At 40.4% G+C, this 16483-nt stretch overlaps 2 protein-coding genes across 7 annotated transcripts in view; one reads left to right on the top strand and one right to left on the bottom strand.

The window, feature by feature from the left end:
• The window catches only part of Arms (Ankyrin repeat-rich membrane spanning), a 39772-nt gene extending 30269 nt beyond the window's left edge, over positions 1–9503 (top strand). For 2 of the 6 annotated variants that reach the window (XM_076437050.1, XM_076437051.1), the window contains 16 exons: positions 250–348; positions 425–721; positions 1195–1570; positions 1641–1805; positions 1876–2083; positions 2168–2590; positions 2686–2908; positions 2993–3172; positions 3333–3792; positions 3997–4162; positions 4234–4705; positions 4781–4954; positions 5056–5203; positions 5292–5413; positions 5650–5764; positions 7034–9503. In XM_076437050.1, the coding sequence (XP_076293165.1) occupies positions 250–348; positions 425–721; positions 1195–1570; positions 1641–1805; positions 1876–2083; positions 2168–2590; positions 2686–2908; positions 2993–3172; positions 3333–3792; positions 3997–4162; positions 4234–4705; positions 4781–4954; positions 5056–5203; positions 5292–5413; positions 5650–5764; positions 7034–7794 (4389 nt within the window). In that variant the 3' untranslated portion in view covers positions 7795–9503. Of the gene's footprint in view, positions 1–249; positions 349–424; positions 722–1194; positions 1571–1640; positions 1806–1875; positions 2084–2167; positions 2591–2685; positions 2909–2992; positions 3173–3332; positions 3793–3996; positions 4163–4233; positions 4706–4780; positions 4955–5055; positions 5204–5291; positions 5789–7033 lie in introns of those variants that run through there. The other 4 variants (XM_076437054.1, XR_013010306.1, XM_076437052.1 and 1 more) reach the window with 4 other exon arrangements.
• On the bottom strand, positions 1100–15480 carry Yrt (erythrocyte membrane protein band 4.1-like yurt). Its single transcript, XM_076437074.1, has 7 exons — positions 15120–15480; positions 14748–14895; positions 14490–14666; positions 13716–14414; positions 13171–13604; positions 12433–12858; positions 1100–12206 (listed from the first exon to the last, which is right to left on the bottom strand). The coding sequence occupies exons 1-7, from the start codon at positions 15282–15284 to the stop codon at positions 12075–12077; spliced, it is 2181 nt and encodes a 726-aa protein (XP_076293189.1). The 5' UTR covers positions 15285–15480; the 3' UTR covers positions 1100–12074.
• Positions 15481–16483: the final 1003 nt, after the last annotated feature.

Below are 16483 nucleotides of genomic sequence, written 5' to 3'. Positions count from 1 at the left end.
CACTCATTGTGTACAGAATAATATATACACTTCCAAATGAGAGAGTCCCTTGAGGCATGAGTCACTACCGGTGACCCACGGTATTTAAATGTAATCCTGAAACATATACTTGTAGACTAACTGTACGCTTGATCAACATGATTCTTACTGTATGGCTCACTGATGACCTATGGTATTTCTATTGTACAATATATGTGCTAGTTAATGAACTACATTAAATGTTTTCTGAGCAGTCCTTCTTATTTTCAGTATGGTACTACCGCGTTGGTCTGGGCGTCACGTAAAGGAAATGTAGAAATTGTAGATACTCTGTTGAAAGCTGGTGCTAACGTTGACACTGCTGGCATGGTGAGATTCTAGAAACTTATTTGCACGACAGCTACTCCAGAAAATTCATTTACAACATGTTCCATTTTCTTTGCAGTATTCGTGGACGGCTCTTCTCGTGGCAACCCTAGGTAACCACGTAGACGCGGTGCTGCTCCTTTTAGAGCACAAGCCTAACGTGAACGCCTTGGACAAGGACGGTTGCACTGCCCTAGCCATAGCTTGCCGGGAGGGACACCATGAGATATCGAATGCGCTTTTGAACTCCGGTGCTTATGTGAATATCCAGGACAGAGCCGGAGACACGAATTTGATTCACGCTGTGAAGGGCGGTCACAGGGGAGTGGTTGAATCACTTTTAAAGAAGTACGCGGACGTGGACATCGCTGGAAAGGTGACCGAATTGCTGTCAAAATCTATCATCCCAGACAGAAGACAGGATATCCGATTAATACCTTGACCAATTGGCTTTTAAATACACGACGAAATTGGATACCTAAAAACAGGATATTAGATCCTAAAATGTTGGTCCACGTTTCGGACGAGAAAATTGTACACGGTGATTCTTCCTTCACTTTCACGCAGCGGATCGATTTTAACATCTGCGAACTTGTTAGATCCATTTTGTTGATTTTTCAAACGTAGAGAATGTTTTTCGTAAATTTTGTACACGCTTTAGAATCACCCTGTATCTCCGGTCAGTCTGCTTGATAAGAGTCTCTTTATTCGTGTAGTTTTCTTCTTTCAATTTTTTTCTTCTTTTTTTTTGTTGGTTGAGTTGATGCTTGGATTATGCCTAAATAAGTCGAACAGACGAAATAATCGAGGGTCCAGCTAACCGAGAGAATTTTATTGACATCATTCTAGGATAAGAAAACCGCCACTTACATAGCAGTAGAAAAAGGCAATATACCGATATTAAAATTGTTACTAAACGCTAACCCAGACTTGGAGATCGCTACGAAAGACGGTGACACGCCATTACTGCGGGCAGTTAGATCGCGGAACGCTGAAATCGTGCAATTACTGCTGGACAAGAAAGCCAAGGTTTCAGCTACTGATAAAAAAGGCGACACGGTGCTTCATATAGCCATGCGAGCCAGATCGAAAGCTATCGTCGAGATATTACTGAGAAATCCGAAAAATAGTCAGTTACTGTACCGCCCGAACAGACAAGGGGAGACGCCGTACAACATTGACATTAATCACCCCAAAACGATCCTGGGACAAATATTCGGTGCACGTAAGCTTCCATTCATCTCCGAACATCATAACATCGTAATTGGACTACGGATTAATGTCCACTTTTCCAGGACGTCTGAATACTAACGAGGACAATGAAAATATGCTTGGCTATGATCTGTACAGCAGCGCGTTGGCTGACATTCTCAGTGAACCATCTCTTTCAACTCCCATAACCGTTGGCCTTTATGCGAAATGGGGTTCTGGGAAGTCATTTTTATTGAATAAGTTAAAAGGTACCATTTGCGCGAATTTTTTAATGAATAATATTAACGCTCACAGTGTTAAAATGATTTATTGTTTCAGAGGAAATGAAGAATTTCGCTCGCCAATGGATAGACCCCGTGTTCCAGTTTTCTTTCTTGCTTTTTGTGGTGGTAACTCACGCGTCTTTACTAGTGGGCATCACTATAGGTCTTGCCCTACAATCATGGATCGCTGGTCTTGCCTGTGGTATAAGTCTTATCGTCGTTACGTACGCATTTTTGATACTCATCTGGTATGCTAACAAGAGGTGAGAGATGATTCCAAGACAGATAATGCGTGAACTGTCTGATTTCTTATAGTTTTTCATATTGTTGTAATATTAATATTCTAGATACGATTGGTACTGGCCGTACAATTTCACGGTAGCTCTCACCACAAAGTTGAACTCGTTGAAATTGTTGCTGCAAGTGATTTTCTGTCATCCTCCTGGTGGTCAAGTTCACGACGGCGTTACTGCCCAGCCAATCAAATTTTATTTCACCGATCAGACTCGAGTGGGCACAACAGCTGCTGGCGAGAACGCTGTGGTACAAATGGTTGGCTCTCTGTACGATTCGATTGAGAATGATTTCGGTTCGCTACCCACGAGATTGTACAGAGCGTTCCGACCAAAACCCGATAAGTCGACCACCACCTGGAAGTGGAGACACCTTTGTTGTCTACCTTACATTGTTATATTCGAGTTCTGCTTTTGCAGTCTACTTGTTGGTATCTCTGTGCTCACCGTCTACCTCATTGATCTCTCTACCGACGAGTGAGTATATATATTCTGATAGGACGTGGTGGTGTATCCTCTAAAATGCTCCACGAAAAAGAATCGAAGCGAAATTGTTATTATATTATTTGCAGAGAAACGATAGAAAAAGTCACGGCACACATTATCATGATAACAGTTGCCTTAATACTAGCTGTCAGTATAATAGCAAACTTGTACACGTGGAATCGAACATTGCAAGCACTAGTTTTCTCCCAAAGACGGCACCTTCAACGTAGCATATCCAAGTTGGAGACCCTGAAAAGCGAAGGCTTTATACAAACCTTAAGAGGCGAAGTTAGTTTAATGACGGAAATGGTACGTGAGCTATTTTATTATAATACGCAATTTTAATCGATACATTGTTTCTACGGAATAACAAAATTTTTTCGATAAAAATAGGTGAAATGTCTGGATAGCTTCATGGCTCAGCAAAGTAGATTAGTAATAATCGTGGACGGTTTGGATAGTTGCGAACAGGATAAGGTGTTGTTAGTTTTGGATGCTATACAAGCACTATTCAGTGATAATGGTTACCCGTTTGTTGTTATATTAGCTATCGATCCCCATATTATCGCCAAGGTATCGTATCTTTCAGCTTCTCTTAAACCTCGCACACTCCTCGGAAACAGTTGATAATTACTGGAGTGCGGAATTTTATGCAAAATAAAGATTGCATTAAATCCGCAGTCCGATAATTACAAACGGAGCTAGACTCGAGCTAATAAATAACCTTCCTCAGGCAGTGGAAGTCAATAGTAGAAGATTATTTACGGAGTCGAATATCGGGGGTCACGACTACCTACGCAATATGGTGCATCTTCCATTTTATCTGCAGAATAGTGGTTTAAGGAAGGTGAAAATTGCTCAACAAACTGCCCAGCACAGTAGAAAAACTACGTGGACGGAAGCCGAGGAGAGCGTGAACTATACCGCAACTAGTACAATGCATCATTCTATGTCGAATAGAAGGCTCAGCACGGAGTCTGGTATAATGAATAGCAACGAGAAGCTGAAACCGCAAAGTAGAAAGGGCAGTAGGAAATTGCGATTGAGCGAGTCGATCGCGAGCAGTATTGGCAGCAATTTGAACCGATTAGGTGGCGCACAGGATCTTAATAAAATGCTTCTCACCGACGATTACTTTAGCGACGTGAATCCTCGTAGCATGAGAAGATTAATGAACGTCGTTTATGTCACTGGTAATACCCGAGTGATTAGCTTGGCACTGATGGAAACGGAAAACTTGAACCTTAGAAGAATACAGCCTTTATCGTTTGAAATATTATACGTTTTAGAGAAAGTTTCTGAGTGGTCAAATTTGTTCGGTTTATCATCAGCGTACAATTATACCGAGTATTTATATAGAACCTATTTGTATTGACCGGATTGTTTGTTCATGTTAGGGAGATTGTTGAAAGCATTCCAAATCGATTTCAATTGGTATCACCTAGCCAGTTGGATCAACATCACGGAGCAATGGCCGTTCAGAACGTCTTGGTTGATCCTCCATTACGACTTGTACGAGGACAACTTAGACGATGCCATGTCGTTAAAGAGTCTTTACGATAAGTATGTTTCTCTTGTAGGAATCGAGATGTTCCATTGTCAGCTGTTACTTATGCTCCCTTCAAAATGACTAGGATACGGCCGCAAATACCAGTACTTAAAGAGGTCCAGCCCCTTCTAGAGATGGACAGGGACGAGCGGAAGTTGGACATTTTCCTAACTTTCCATCGGTCTAGTTTGCTAGTCAGCGACATGAAGATATTCTTGCCATTCACAATCAATCTCGACCCTTACATTAAGAAGAAGATCAAGGAGGAGCAACAGAGCATCGAAGAGGATGCAGGACTCGGACCGTACAAACAATACACTCCTTGGACCATGCACGGTGGTGCTCAAGAACCGTGGAACGTGAATAGAACTGGGATAACGAATCGAGTTATGAAACTAGCTAGGACACCGAGTCTACAAGGTCCTGGACCGATTCCACCGACGCCTCCATCTTGGTGCATGCAGCCGTCGTACGATTGGCAGCCTCCACCACCGTGGATACAGCTGCCACCGATGGAACCAGCAATTAAACCACTTTCTGCGATTACGACTCTACCGGTAGAGTGTACATCCAATGTTCTCTAACCTATTCTGTCCATCAACAGAACTGATAAATCCTTTTCTCTTTTGTAGACCGAAATTTTGGAAATGAGGCTGTCGTCTCTAGCTGTCAGCGGCGTTTGCGACCTTGTCGACAGAATAGAGAGTCTGAATCCCAATCAAGCACCACAGTACAAAAATGTTATCAAGGAGAATAACATTAATGGCAGGGTTCTGCTGCACTGCGACTTACAAGAGTTGAAGAAGGCTAGTTTCATCTATTTTCTAAGTGGACCCCGATGACCTAGATGTTTTTTTTTCTGATAAACGTTGTACTTATAAATACTTGATCCTTATTCTACTTACAGGTACTTAAAATGGCTTTCGGCGATTGGGAACTGTTTCGCATGGTGATCGCGTCACTTAGAGAGATGGAGTTGTCATCGTTCAGTACACACGAGGAAGGTCCTCGCAGTGTACGATTCACTGTAGGGTCAGAACAAATTCAGCGGAAAGGTAGGTGCAAATTTCTCTTCCTCGCTCTCTTCTGTTTTACGGTACACGATGGTAAACGATATGTTATCATTCTATTCCATCATTGTAGATCACAATCTGCAAAGCACAACGATACGCGTGCCGACTCTTGTCGAAAAAGAGAAGGGCAACTCGAGAACCGATGGTCCTACTAGGAGAGACCAGACCAAGCAATCCATCATCGAGAAACAAGTAAGCTTTTTTTCAAAACGTAGAACCGAAACAATGTATCTCGTAATTCTTATCTTATAACTAATTAATTAACACAAAGTGTGATTCACGCTACAATTGTGCTCCGTTTTAGTACCAGGTAAGCAGAATTATGTTCAATGTCCTCGTAACGAAAGGAATAAAGGATAGCATTCGAATGAATATCATTTCACTAACGTCGAGTACAGCGAATTCAAACAGAGAACTCGTTTTTTCAGGTGACTTTGGAAGAACAAATGATTTGCGGAGCACTGCAAACATTAAACGAAGAAGCTTGCGAGGATGTTCTAGACGTACCATCTCCTGCAGTGGTACCATCAGACTCGCTCCCAGGTGAGCCTCCTTCCGTAGTACTTTCACTGCCTTTGGTTATAGTTCAAGAACCACCGCAGCAAGATCAAAACTGTGACATCGTATACGAGTACAGTACAAACCTTTAACGATTCGAATCGAGGGCAGCTATGATTCAATAACATATCATCAATAAAGGCTCCATCGTTGCATTCGAAGACGGTCTATGCTACTGCTAAGAGAGCAGTCGCAAATTCACCGGGGAGGTCTCTCGTCAATTTACCCGTTGATTGAACGTTTAACAGTATTACCGATGCGTTAGGTGTACTCGAATAAAAAAATCTCGTTTTTTTTTGTACGTATGTACAAACACTTGAGAGAGGGAGAGAGAGGCCATAGAGAAACTATAGATACTCGAAAAAAAAATGTGCCAATGTGTCGTGCGAGACTGGATCCTTGTAATAGACGAAGGATACAAAGTGAATGTGTCACCTGTTAAATAAAAACAAGAACAAAATCCATCGTTCGACAATACTGATTTGAATGTATGCGCTTACCGTAGGTGTATAATAAATGCATCATGCGAATAGTTTAGTGTACTACTGTGGCAATGCTTGCGGAACGTGCTCGACGTTTCGACCTCGTCTTAAATCTATTGTTAGTGCATTACTCTCGTTGCCGATGTATGATACTGCAAAAGAACGCTGTTGTACACGACGTAGCTTCCGATAACCCGTTACTCTGTAACAACATTTGTAAAAAACAGACTGTGATAATTGTTACTATCGTCGGGTGTAGCCGAGGTACGTTTCCTTTTTCCGGGCGTCACGCTGATAGATCTTGTATTCTTAGAAAGATAAGGCTTCCTCGCGAAGGAGTTTTATATACCAAAGCAAAGCAAAGAAAAGCAAACAAAGAAGAGAGAGAGAGAAAGCTAGTTATATTTTCATCTCTGTCGATGTATTCTTTTGTACTGTGTGTACGACTTACTGTAGACTGTCCGACCATTATAATATTATACAATGCGAATGGCAATAAAACTTTGTTGGAAATTCAAGGCGACATTATCTTTCTCACAGTCTAGATCTATATAAGCTTACCGAGCATGATCTCATTTACCATAATCTTCTCACTGGATCCGTGCAGTGTAAACACCGACGCGACCCGGTCGTATTTCATTCTGAAATCTTCGGGCAATCAACGTTATCTGGTTTCTTCCATTTTAATCATCCGCACGTTAGCGTACTGTGCTCACGTGACCAACGAAATTCCTCCTTGAACAAATAAAAACGCGATACGCCTCTGTTTTAGGGTCCACCTCGGCTGCGTCCCAGGACACGGATTACGTGATCCTGCAGTCGAGCCCACTTCTTCATTGGGTACCAATCAACGATGAACCAGAAACATCCGATGACAGCTCCCTGGAGTCGACGATTCAGCTCAAGCGAACAAACTCGCAGCGCAGCATCGCTTCCCAGCACAGCACAAGGTCGACGAGTTCGTTTGGTCGTAGGGACACGAGAAGAGATGGAGGGAACGCTGCCAGCAGCAGACCATCCTCCTTGTTCGTCTCTCCTCCTCCGTCCCCAAGGCCAGCCTTCAGATCCAAGTCGACGGACGAGAATTACGTGGCGAACAACATACCATTGAAGCCGACAATCTCTACCCCCATCAAGAAACGACGTTCTACGTCCACGCTGAACGAGGAGATAGTGATTCCGGTCCCAGTTCCAAATTCCAGCTTAGAGAAGCTCAGTAAGCTAAAGGACCGTCTCATGGGGACCTTGCCTACTTCACCAGCCCCAGGAGAGAGCGAAGACGAGTCCACACCGTTGGTTTCCGAAATGTCGACACCAACGCATTCACAATCAGACAGCGTATTCAAACACGATTACAGCGAGGAGAACAGCAGCTCGGTATCTTCCAATAAGAGTCTACCTCGCGATGGAGAACGGTCTATAGACATTGATTATTCTGATACAGTGAGCTTAATGGTGCGCGAGTCCCCGCACGTGCGGTTCGTCACCAGACAAGATGCTGAGGAGTGGGACAACCCTGAGACACCTGTCTGATATCTCCTTTCGTTGCTAAACCGTTAGCGGGTCTCTTTCGTGACACGCAGTAACACTGTACGAATTTTAAGGGGGTAGATTCGTTTCCAGGACTGCAAGGGTGCGGGATGCGCTTTCTCATTTCTCGATAATGGAAAGATGGGGGTTTTCAGTAGCCAAAAGCGCTAGATAAAAGATCAATCTAGGCCAAAATCGTCCTCAAAAGTACTTTGCATTATTCTGCAGCGTAATTTGTATGTAGCTATTTCCATAAAGCTGCGACAACTACATGCTGCCGAATAATGCAAATCACGCCTCGTAAACGATTGCGGTCTAGATTGATCTTTTATCTAGCGTTTTTGTCTACTGAAAAACCTCGTCTTTACATTATCGAGAAATAAGAAGACTCATCCCGCACCTTTGCAATCCTGGAACCGGGAGTCTATCCCCTTAACGCCCCCTTGAGACCTCTAACTTCGAGCGGACATTTCTGATACAAATCTATCAGAATTTCTGACTCGCGAGGGACGCTATCCAAATGTGTAACACGCCGATTTTAATGAAATTGTAGTACGATGTAGTTTGGTGACTAAAAAGTTGATTGTCCTACACCCTTCAGTTTCCTAGACATTCCAAAAATATTCTAACAAACTATATCGTATTAAAGTTTCATTAAAATCGACGTATCACATTTGGATAGTGTCCCCTGCCAGAAGTGACTGATCGAAAGCTAGAAGCCTAGATTGAACAGTGTAATGTACGATGTGTATATGTGTGGCGGTAATTATAAGTAAATCGGAAGTATTCGAGGTTTGTGATAACTTTTCAGATGTAGGATGAAAATACCGATTTTACTGTGCTTTGTAAATAGTGACTAGGGGATCAGGTTAGCCTCTTTTTTTTAGGGAGAACGATTCAAACGTGTTCACGAGTTAGAAAATACAGGAATTAGAATTAGGGGACGCGAAGAAGAGAGCATGAGCGTGACGTAAGATTTATTTTAGGGTCGTGACATTCCTTGATCATTGTTTAACGCATTTAACGATGCGCGTTTGGAGAGAAGCAGAGGTGGAGGAGATTTTGTTCAAGTTATAAATTTCGGATGGAAGACAGTGTGCTTTAGTATAGCAAATGATAAGTCAGTATATTGAGGTACTGAGTTTTCTTTTTTTTTTATATGCAAGGCTTTACTTTTGTGTACGACTGTACATATACATAAAGGGACTGGTGTCTCTGGGGGTCAGTGTTAACAATTCGAAGTGACCTTCGAATTGTTAGGCCCGTTGGAAAACCCTGCAGTTCTGCGTGCATCTTATTCGATTAAGATTATTTGCAGACTTCTGTGAGACGCAATGATTATTATTTCGCTCTGTCTCTTTGGCAATAACAGCGACCGAAGATATTAAGGGTCTGATGACATTAACTTTAAGCTGTTCCGATGTACTTAAACAACCACGAGTTTATTTCTCATCTATTATCCGCCGATCTTAGAAGCTGAGTGTCCAAACACAATCGATAGTATTTTATTGAGAGGAAGTATTCGTCGCTTTTTGTTAATCAAAATTTGTAGTACACTAAAACGTTTCATCCATCTCCAAAGAGACTGATGAAGGGCTGATTAGTTCTTTTTATTTATTGGTAAGATTTGCACATTGTGAAGTTGGACAATTTGTAAATGCGGTTGACAGTGTATCTTGACACAGATGAATAAATCTTGAAATATTTTAACACACCGTTTCGTAATTAGTAAAAGTGTTGGTATCGTGAGAAATAAGTGGAATCATGTTTTTCACGTATCTATACAAGTCAACAAATAATTTCCTTTCAATTCATATCTGCACTAGTAAGGTAAAATTCCAACAGACGCACTACTTTCATTATTACCACCTGTAAAATAAAATGACACGATAACTTTTTGTTAATGAACTTTTTCCATATCTTCAACAATAACGAAGATCGAAGTGATCTTACTTAGGGGTCCATTTTATACTGCAGTTATCGAGCGATTACTGTTTAATTCATTACTTTTGTGAGAGACTTGAATAAGTATATCGCTACAAAAATTAAATGTATGAGTTTATATTAAAATTGTTTGTGTACTTATGTATTGGAGGATGCTTTAATACGTTGACTGCCATATCAATAACTATAAAAATTTCCACAATTTCGGTAGTCTTCTAAAAAAGAAAAACAAAAAAGAACTTTTATACTAAAAAGTTTGACCAGTTTTTTAAAATCTTGTAGTATTTCATGTAGACAAATTCAATTTGTTTCACAAGATTTGTCTTCGACATCTAACGTTTTCATCTTAAAATTATAGTTTGTCACGGCAGTCAGAATGTTAAATATGTCAACGCCTAATTTGTACAATGTATAATAGGAACATCTTTCAAACATCTACAAACGCAACGTTTTAATAATACTTTTTTATTACAAAGCAAAAAGTATACATAATGTATATAACAGTATATGTATATATAACACTTTAGGACGGAATACATTAGGGTATTGGTTAATAATAGCACTGTAAACACAGGTAATAGATATATTAGATCTTCAAATAATAGTATCATATGTACTTGGCTTATTGCTATTAAATACAATATATTTAAATACATAAAATTAACATAATATAGCGCCTCGTTCTACTTCCGTAAATGCTCGTAAAATGGAATACAATAAGTACTTCAACAGCCTTTTACGTAATTCGTCGAAAAGGACGAGTCTTGCTTTTGTATGATTCATGATCTCGTGATTCCATGAAATTAACAAAAATTTGTTCAGCTGCACTTCCGATGCGTTTTTGTATATACGATGATTCGCGCAATACAATAAACTCGATCAGATCATTGATTTCCACGCGGTTAGCATTTTTTTTTTAAATTCATTGTATTACGCTTCTTCTTCCTTTTTTTTTTACAAAATACTGATACATCAGTTACAAAATACCGTAACCGTATAAACAATAAAATTTGTATCGTATGATACACTAGATTGCATAATAGGAATACCGATATAAATTATCAGTTTGATTTGCCGCTAATCGTATATATCTGAATACTTCCCAAAAAAGGATTAACAGAAATGATTAATCATTTTTTACGAAGTAATCATACTAGACCGATAATAATGTACACACTTTCACACTTTAAAACTCCTTTAACAAATGGAATTTTTGTTATAAGTCAAATGTAAATCAAGTGGAATGAATATTGTATACCAACGTCATTCCATATCGGAAATTGGATAGTTTCCCGGCCTCTTGTTTTCTATCCAAAATTCAAACATCCGAAAATCTTCGTCCACAAAACTCTGTGTCATTCTCGACCCTAGCTGCGTCATAACACAAACGCTGATCGTAGATAACGTATGACGTTGGTATACAACACGAATGTAAAACTGGAGTACAACAGTTTCTCTTTTCTCGTTACAATTAAAGGCACTATGGCAAGTATAAAATACTATCTCACAGGAATTGAAATACATCTATTACTCTACTTGGGTACCCAAACTTCATTCAGGAATTACATGTGAAGCGCAGAATTTATACAATTCGATATAAAACATACAATTAGGTAGAAAACGCGGAAAAATACATTTCATATAAAAAGGTATGTTGAAAGTTTGCGTACCCAGGATTAAATGTCTCTACTTCGTAATAAAAGCACCATACATTATTCCGCAATGTATGCATAATGATCTACTACGTGCTAACAGAGTGCAAGGTCACTTAAATCTGTATAACAATCAATCATCTTACTCTACAATGAATGCAGAACACGATTAAACAACTTGCATGGCAAAATTGAATAAGAAGAATGTTTTGCAGTAAAAAATAAGATCGAAGAATAGTAACCGTTCTTGCATTTAAGTGTTGCTACTATGGTACTAAGTACTTCGTTTCTTAAACAATATAAATTATGTACAAAGGAAATCTTCGTAGTTTAAAGAAGCATCTAGTAATTAATTAATTCTTAAAAAATTGCTAGTAATTAAAAATATATAAATCTCCGATATACATATATGTATATATATATGTATAAATATATATCTATCAGATTTTCAAATAAATTTTTGCACAAAATTAAGCGTAAAAAACTAGTCGTTTGCAAAATGTGTGAACGTTTGATTGGTCCCCGTTTAGACTTCAAAGTAATCACTCTAACGTCTTTGAATAGGCAGTGTCATACTATTGTCGTAATCGCTTCAGGAAAACAAGTATGTAATCCAGGGAAGACGTGATTCAATAAATACCTTGATGATTCAGTACTTCTCACGCGTTCCATTAGAGAAATAATACTTCAGAGTTGCGTTGTAATTACAGTCTTCCTGGTAATGATAGTATGCTTAATGGGACTCTGATCTGCTACCGTTGTCTGCAATGGGTCGGCCACTAACCAGGGACTGATGTCAGAGACCGCGGAATTATCATCCTACAACACAAGAATGATCGTTACACATCGTTAAAGATGTTAAAAATGAAATTTCGAACTCGGATAAAGAATTATAAACACGAGGTGATCAACGTGTGAAAAAGTATGCGTACATTTACAAGGGCAGTTCGCATAAAAGACAGCATTCTTTCAAATCGGACGATTACAAATACAGTACGGAGAAATCGATTACATCTAACTCGCAAGCATTTAGAATAAGCCACACCTTATGCGTGAGAGTTGTGGTCGTCGTTTGAATCTCTTCGGTCTTCACGACTCTTGCTCCATTTTTCTCGACTTCAGGTTCAACTTTTTTCTCGACTGTAGGTTGCACCTCTTTAAACGGATTCAGCAAACCCAAGAATGGATTCGAGTCTATGAACGGGTTCGTGTTCGCTTTCTTTTCCTCTTCGGGCTTCGCCTCCTCCTCAGCACTTTCAGAAACATTGGTAACAACATCGGTGTTATTGTTGCTGGTGAATGGATTGAACGGGTTCTGGGATTGATTCGAGACCTTGGGGTTCAGTTGGGTGGTCTTTTGCTCGATCTGACCCCAACTGTCTAAAGAGAAGTGTGTTACAGTAACATTGTCGTCCAGAGATGGATTCATTGCCGTCGATCCGCTCACGGAAAGTGTTAGCTTGTCTCCGCCCTAGATAGTAATGCAAAAAAGCAAACAAGTCACAACTAAAGCCTAAAAGCACAGAACATTGATACAAGTGTATTCTTTCAAGATACGTATATACGTGTAACGGCACAAAATATACCTAACGAAAGTATAACATGAACGATAATATCAAACAGGCTTCGAACGAACAACTGCAATTGTACTCTACAGAAAAGAATATATGTTTGTTTAAATAACGTTCTAGATTAATGAGCGATTTTCTACGGTTTACGATAATCTGAAAAATCGTTTCGATATTTGGTGGAACGATTGACAATGGTAACAGTATTCGCTTACCACGGATACAATCGTCGCTGCCTCAGAGTGCTGACTATTCTTCGAAACAGCTGCAGGTGCATCCGTGGAAGTGATTGAAACTAGATTCGAATTTTTTCCTTGTTCCAGAGATTTCGCTTTCAGTATGTTGCACTTTAAGGACTCCGGCGGTATAGGGGTGCGAGGTGGCAGTGACGAGGTACCGCCTACTTGATTGTTTGGTACCAGTTGCACCGGATTAACTATGGTCTCGATGGTCAGACTTGTTTTCATAGGCTCAGATTCTTTCTCGGTGCTGGCGATTGCCGTTTGATTTCTAGCTTCCAAAGGTTGCTGATCTTTGGCGAGTGATTTTAACAATGAATCTACCAATGGGGACGATGCACCATGCAAACTGGAGTTTGACGATTTTGTACTGCATTGACTTGACTGACGTTGCAGGGGCTGCTCCTCGGCTGAAAATTAAAATTATATTTCGTTAACGTACAATCCCAACGAAAAACCCCATCTTTGCAATCCTGGAAACGAGTCTACCCCCTTAGATACTACGACACTCCAGAGCTTACCAGCAGGTGGTGAGACTTGTGGCTGCTCCACCTGCTGACGCTGTCTCTCCCTTAAAACATGGCTCTGCCTGCGAGCGTATCTCTGACTCGGTCGACGCTCGAATTGAACAGTTCTGCGCGCTCGGTTCAACTGAGTCGTTTGGAACTCGGTTTTACCGCTGTAACGAAACCGTGAGCCCATTCTGAAGAAGTTCTGACGGCCGCTCGCCCCTTTAACCGGAGCTCTTAGCCTGAAGAAAGCATGATGTTCCACGGCGCATTTCCATAAATGTTTGCAAGCCTTCTCGTTCACCAGTCTGAACACGAACGTGTGTTCTTGCTCCCCTCTGCCTTCGTCGTCTTCCTCCACTACGACCAGGGTTAACTTCTTCTTCTTGAAATCCAAACGACCAATTTTAGGCCAGAAAAACAGGCCTATCTTCTGCGTGCCTTCGAATACCAGGATTCCGGTTGGCGTCAAGCCTAAGGAATATTCGCAGGCATCTTTCCCAAGGACAGTATGCATGTCCACACCGTACATATCCAACCATTTAGCTTTGCTCAAATAGGCTGACTCAGCCTGAGCTGGACTTAGGCCAGAACACTTTGCATATTCCTCAAGTATTTCCAGTTCCATCTGTTCGGTTTGACCTGGGACAAAGCGGAACTCGGATACCGTTGCTGCACTGTGCGCAGCAGGGTCGTAATCACCAAGTTCAGCTGAAAATGTGGGTCAAGGTATGTTGAAATATATAACAAAGGTTTGCGTCAGAATTGCCCAGCTAAGATACTTACATTGCAGAGACAGAGCAGCCAACTGAACCGCCACTTGGTGAGGACAATGAAGCTTTCCTTCCAACACATCTTGCTTTAGCTGCAGGAAGAACTGATACCTTGTTAACTCTTCGCGCAACGTATTAGGCTCCGAGGAATAGAACTTTACTTTTAGGCGTAAAGTATAAGGTGGCCCAACTGTGGAAGAGATATATACATTGATCAATAACAGAATGAATGGACAAGTATTAAACGAATTTGATAGAGAAATCATTGTACTTTTCACTTGTTTCTTTATCGGTTTAGTCGGGTCCAACCAGTGTTGAACATGATTGCTGTCTGTATATTGCAGTCCAAAATAGTCCTTCTCTATTAAATCTAAACTATAAAATACCTGTTCGTATAAGTCACTAGCCAATGCTTTTTTCTGTAACGGAAAAAGATGATCTATCAGTCCAGCTGCAGAATATAAACATGCTTTCAGAAACTATGTAACTTCTGTTCGGTTCATACGTATCAGTGTTATTCGCTTCTTTTAAATTGGAGTAAGAAATTGTTCTTCTATGAAATGATTCAGGACACTGCCATTAGAATGATTGTAGCTAAGAAAGAGAGCATTGAGCAAGGGGTTGAATAGAATATCTGACTTACTGGTAACTCGATAGGCAGATCGGTCCCGTCCAGCAACACGACTCTGCACTGCACAACATTTTTGTTGCTGAGCAGTCGCTGGTTTTTTATTTGCGAGGACGCGGTTTGCCCGCTGACACTGCGCGCTCTTCGCCGTGACAGGAATCGCAGCATTTTATTTGACATAAGTTTAAGGCGCTCGTTATCTTCGTTGGACCCGACTCGGTGTTGTGTATCGCTAATCGCTACATTCCTCGGCCCGCGAACATAACTTTTTCGCCGTCCTGATTAACGCCCACCTGCACGCCAGTATGCGGATGCATAAACACGCGCGAATAACGAACGGGAACGGAGACGGTGAACATACATGCATTCCAACTAATGTGTCACTACACGGCGCTACTATCAAATTCTTAGGACTTTACCACTAGCGACACCGTTGCATCTCATGGGCTTTTCTGTCTAGGCCAAAAAACAATATTGTAATTTTTTTGATTGAATATAAAGAAAATTAGTTGCAACAGTTAAGCTCTCAAGTGTGCGAAAATTAAAAAATGAAATACTTCCCCGAAATTGAATAAACCGCGAGAAATGGTGACCACAGCGCCGCCAGGCGGTCGATTTCGAAACTAAACAAAGACCTCCGTACAGCGCCAATTGACGTAGTGGCGAAACGCTCAAACTGGTAGCCAAACTTACCGACAGTGTAGGATATGCGGCTGTCGGTAAGTTTGGCTACCAGTTTGAGCGTTTCGCCACTACGTCAATTGGCGCTGTACGGAGGTCTTTGTTTAGTTTCGAAATCGACCGCCTGGCGGCGCTGTGGTCACCATTTCTCGCGGTTTATTCAATTTCGGGGAAGTATTTCATTTTTTAATTTTCGCACACTTGAGGGCTTAAATTAAAAGAGGAAGATTGCGCTTTATGATAGGCATGCCTAAGACTTTCTGAAACGTTTTCAATGTGATTAAATTATGATTAAATTAGCGTAAAACCTTCTTCAAAATCGGCTAAAGATTGCAAATTTTCAACTTCCACTACCTAACTTCATTTTTAAAAAAAGAGGAAGTGTTTAGGATAATTAGAGAATAGCAAGATTTATTCATTGTACTAATTTTTCAGACTACATATAATAATATAATCAATTTTTATTTCATTCTGAACGCAGTACCTGTGAAATTAACAGAGATAACAACTGCATGTAAGGAGAAGCATACTATAAAATACATATTATAGAGATGAGTAATCTTAATATGAAAATAATGTACATAATAAACATTATTCACGTTGCTTGCAAAATAACTCGATATTTCGTTGCCTATAAATGTTATATTTTACACAACAATTAAAAGAATGTATATATATTTGTATCCCATAGATTTCTA

This window comes from Lasioglossum baleicum, chromosome 13, assembly GCF_051020765.1.
Source record: "Lasioglossum baleicum chromosome 13, iyLasBale1, whole genome shotgun sequence".
NCBI classification, from domain to species: domain Eukaryota; kingdom Metazoa; phylum Arthropoda; class Insecta; order Hymenoptera; family Halictidae; genus Lasioglossum; species Lasioglossum baleicum.
This window is presented reverse-complemented; position numbering and strand designations above follow the sequence as displayed.

Bases quoted from the DNA above. Each gene is read 5' to 3' on its own strand.
- Yrt (XM_076437074.1), bottom strand. From the start codon at position 15,284: ATGTCAAATAAAATGCTGCGATTCCTGTCACGGCGAAGAGCGCGCAGT. The intron at 14,667-14,747 runs GTACAATGATTT...TCTCTTCCACAG, and splicing joins GATAAAGAAACAAGTGAAAA to TTGGGCCACCTTATACTTTA. The intron at 12,859-13,170 runs GTAAGCGAATAC...ATTACTATCTAG, and splicing joins CAGCGACGATTGTATCCGTG to GGCGGAGACAAGCTAACACT.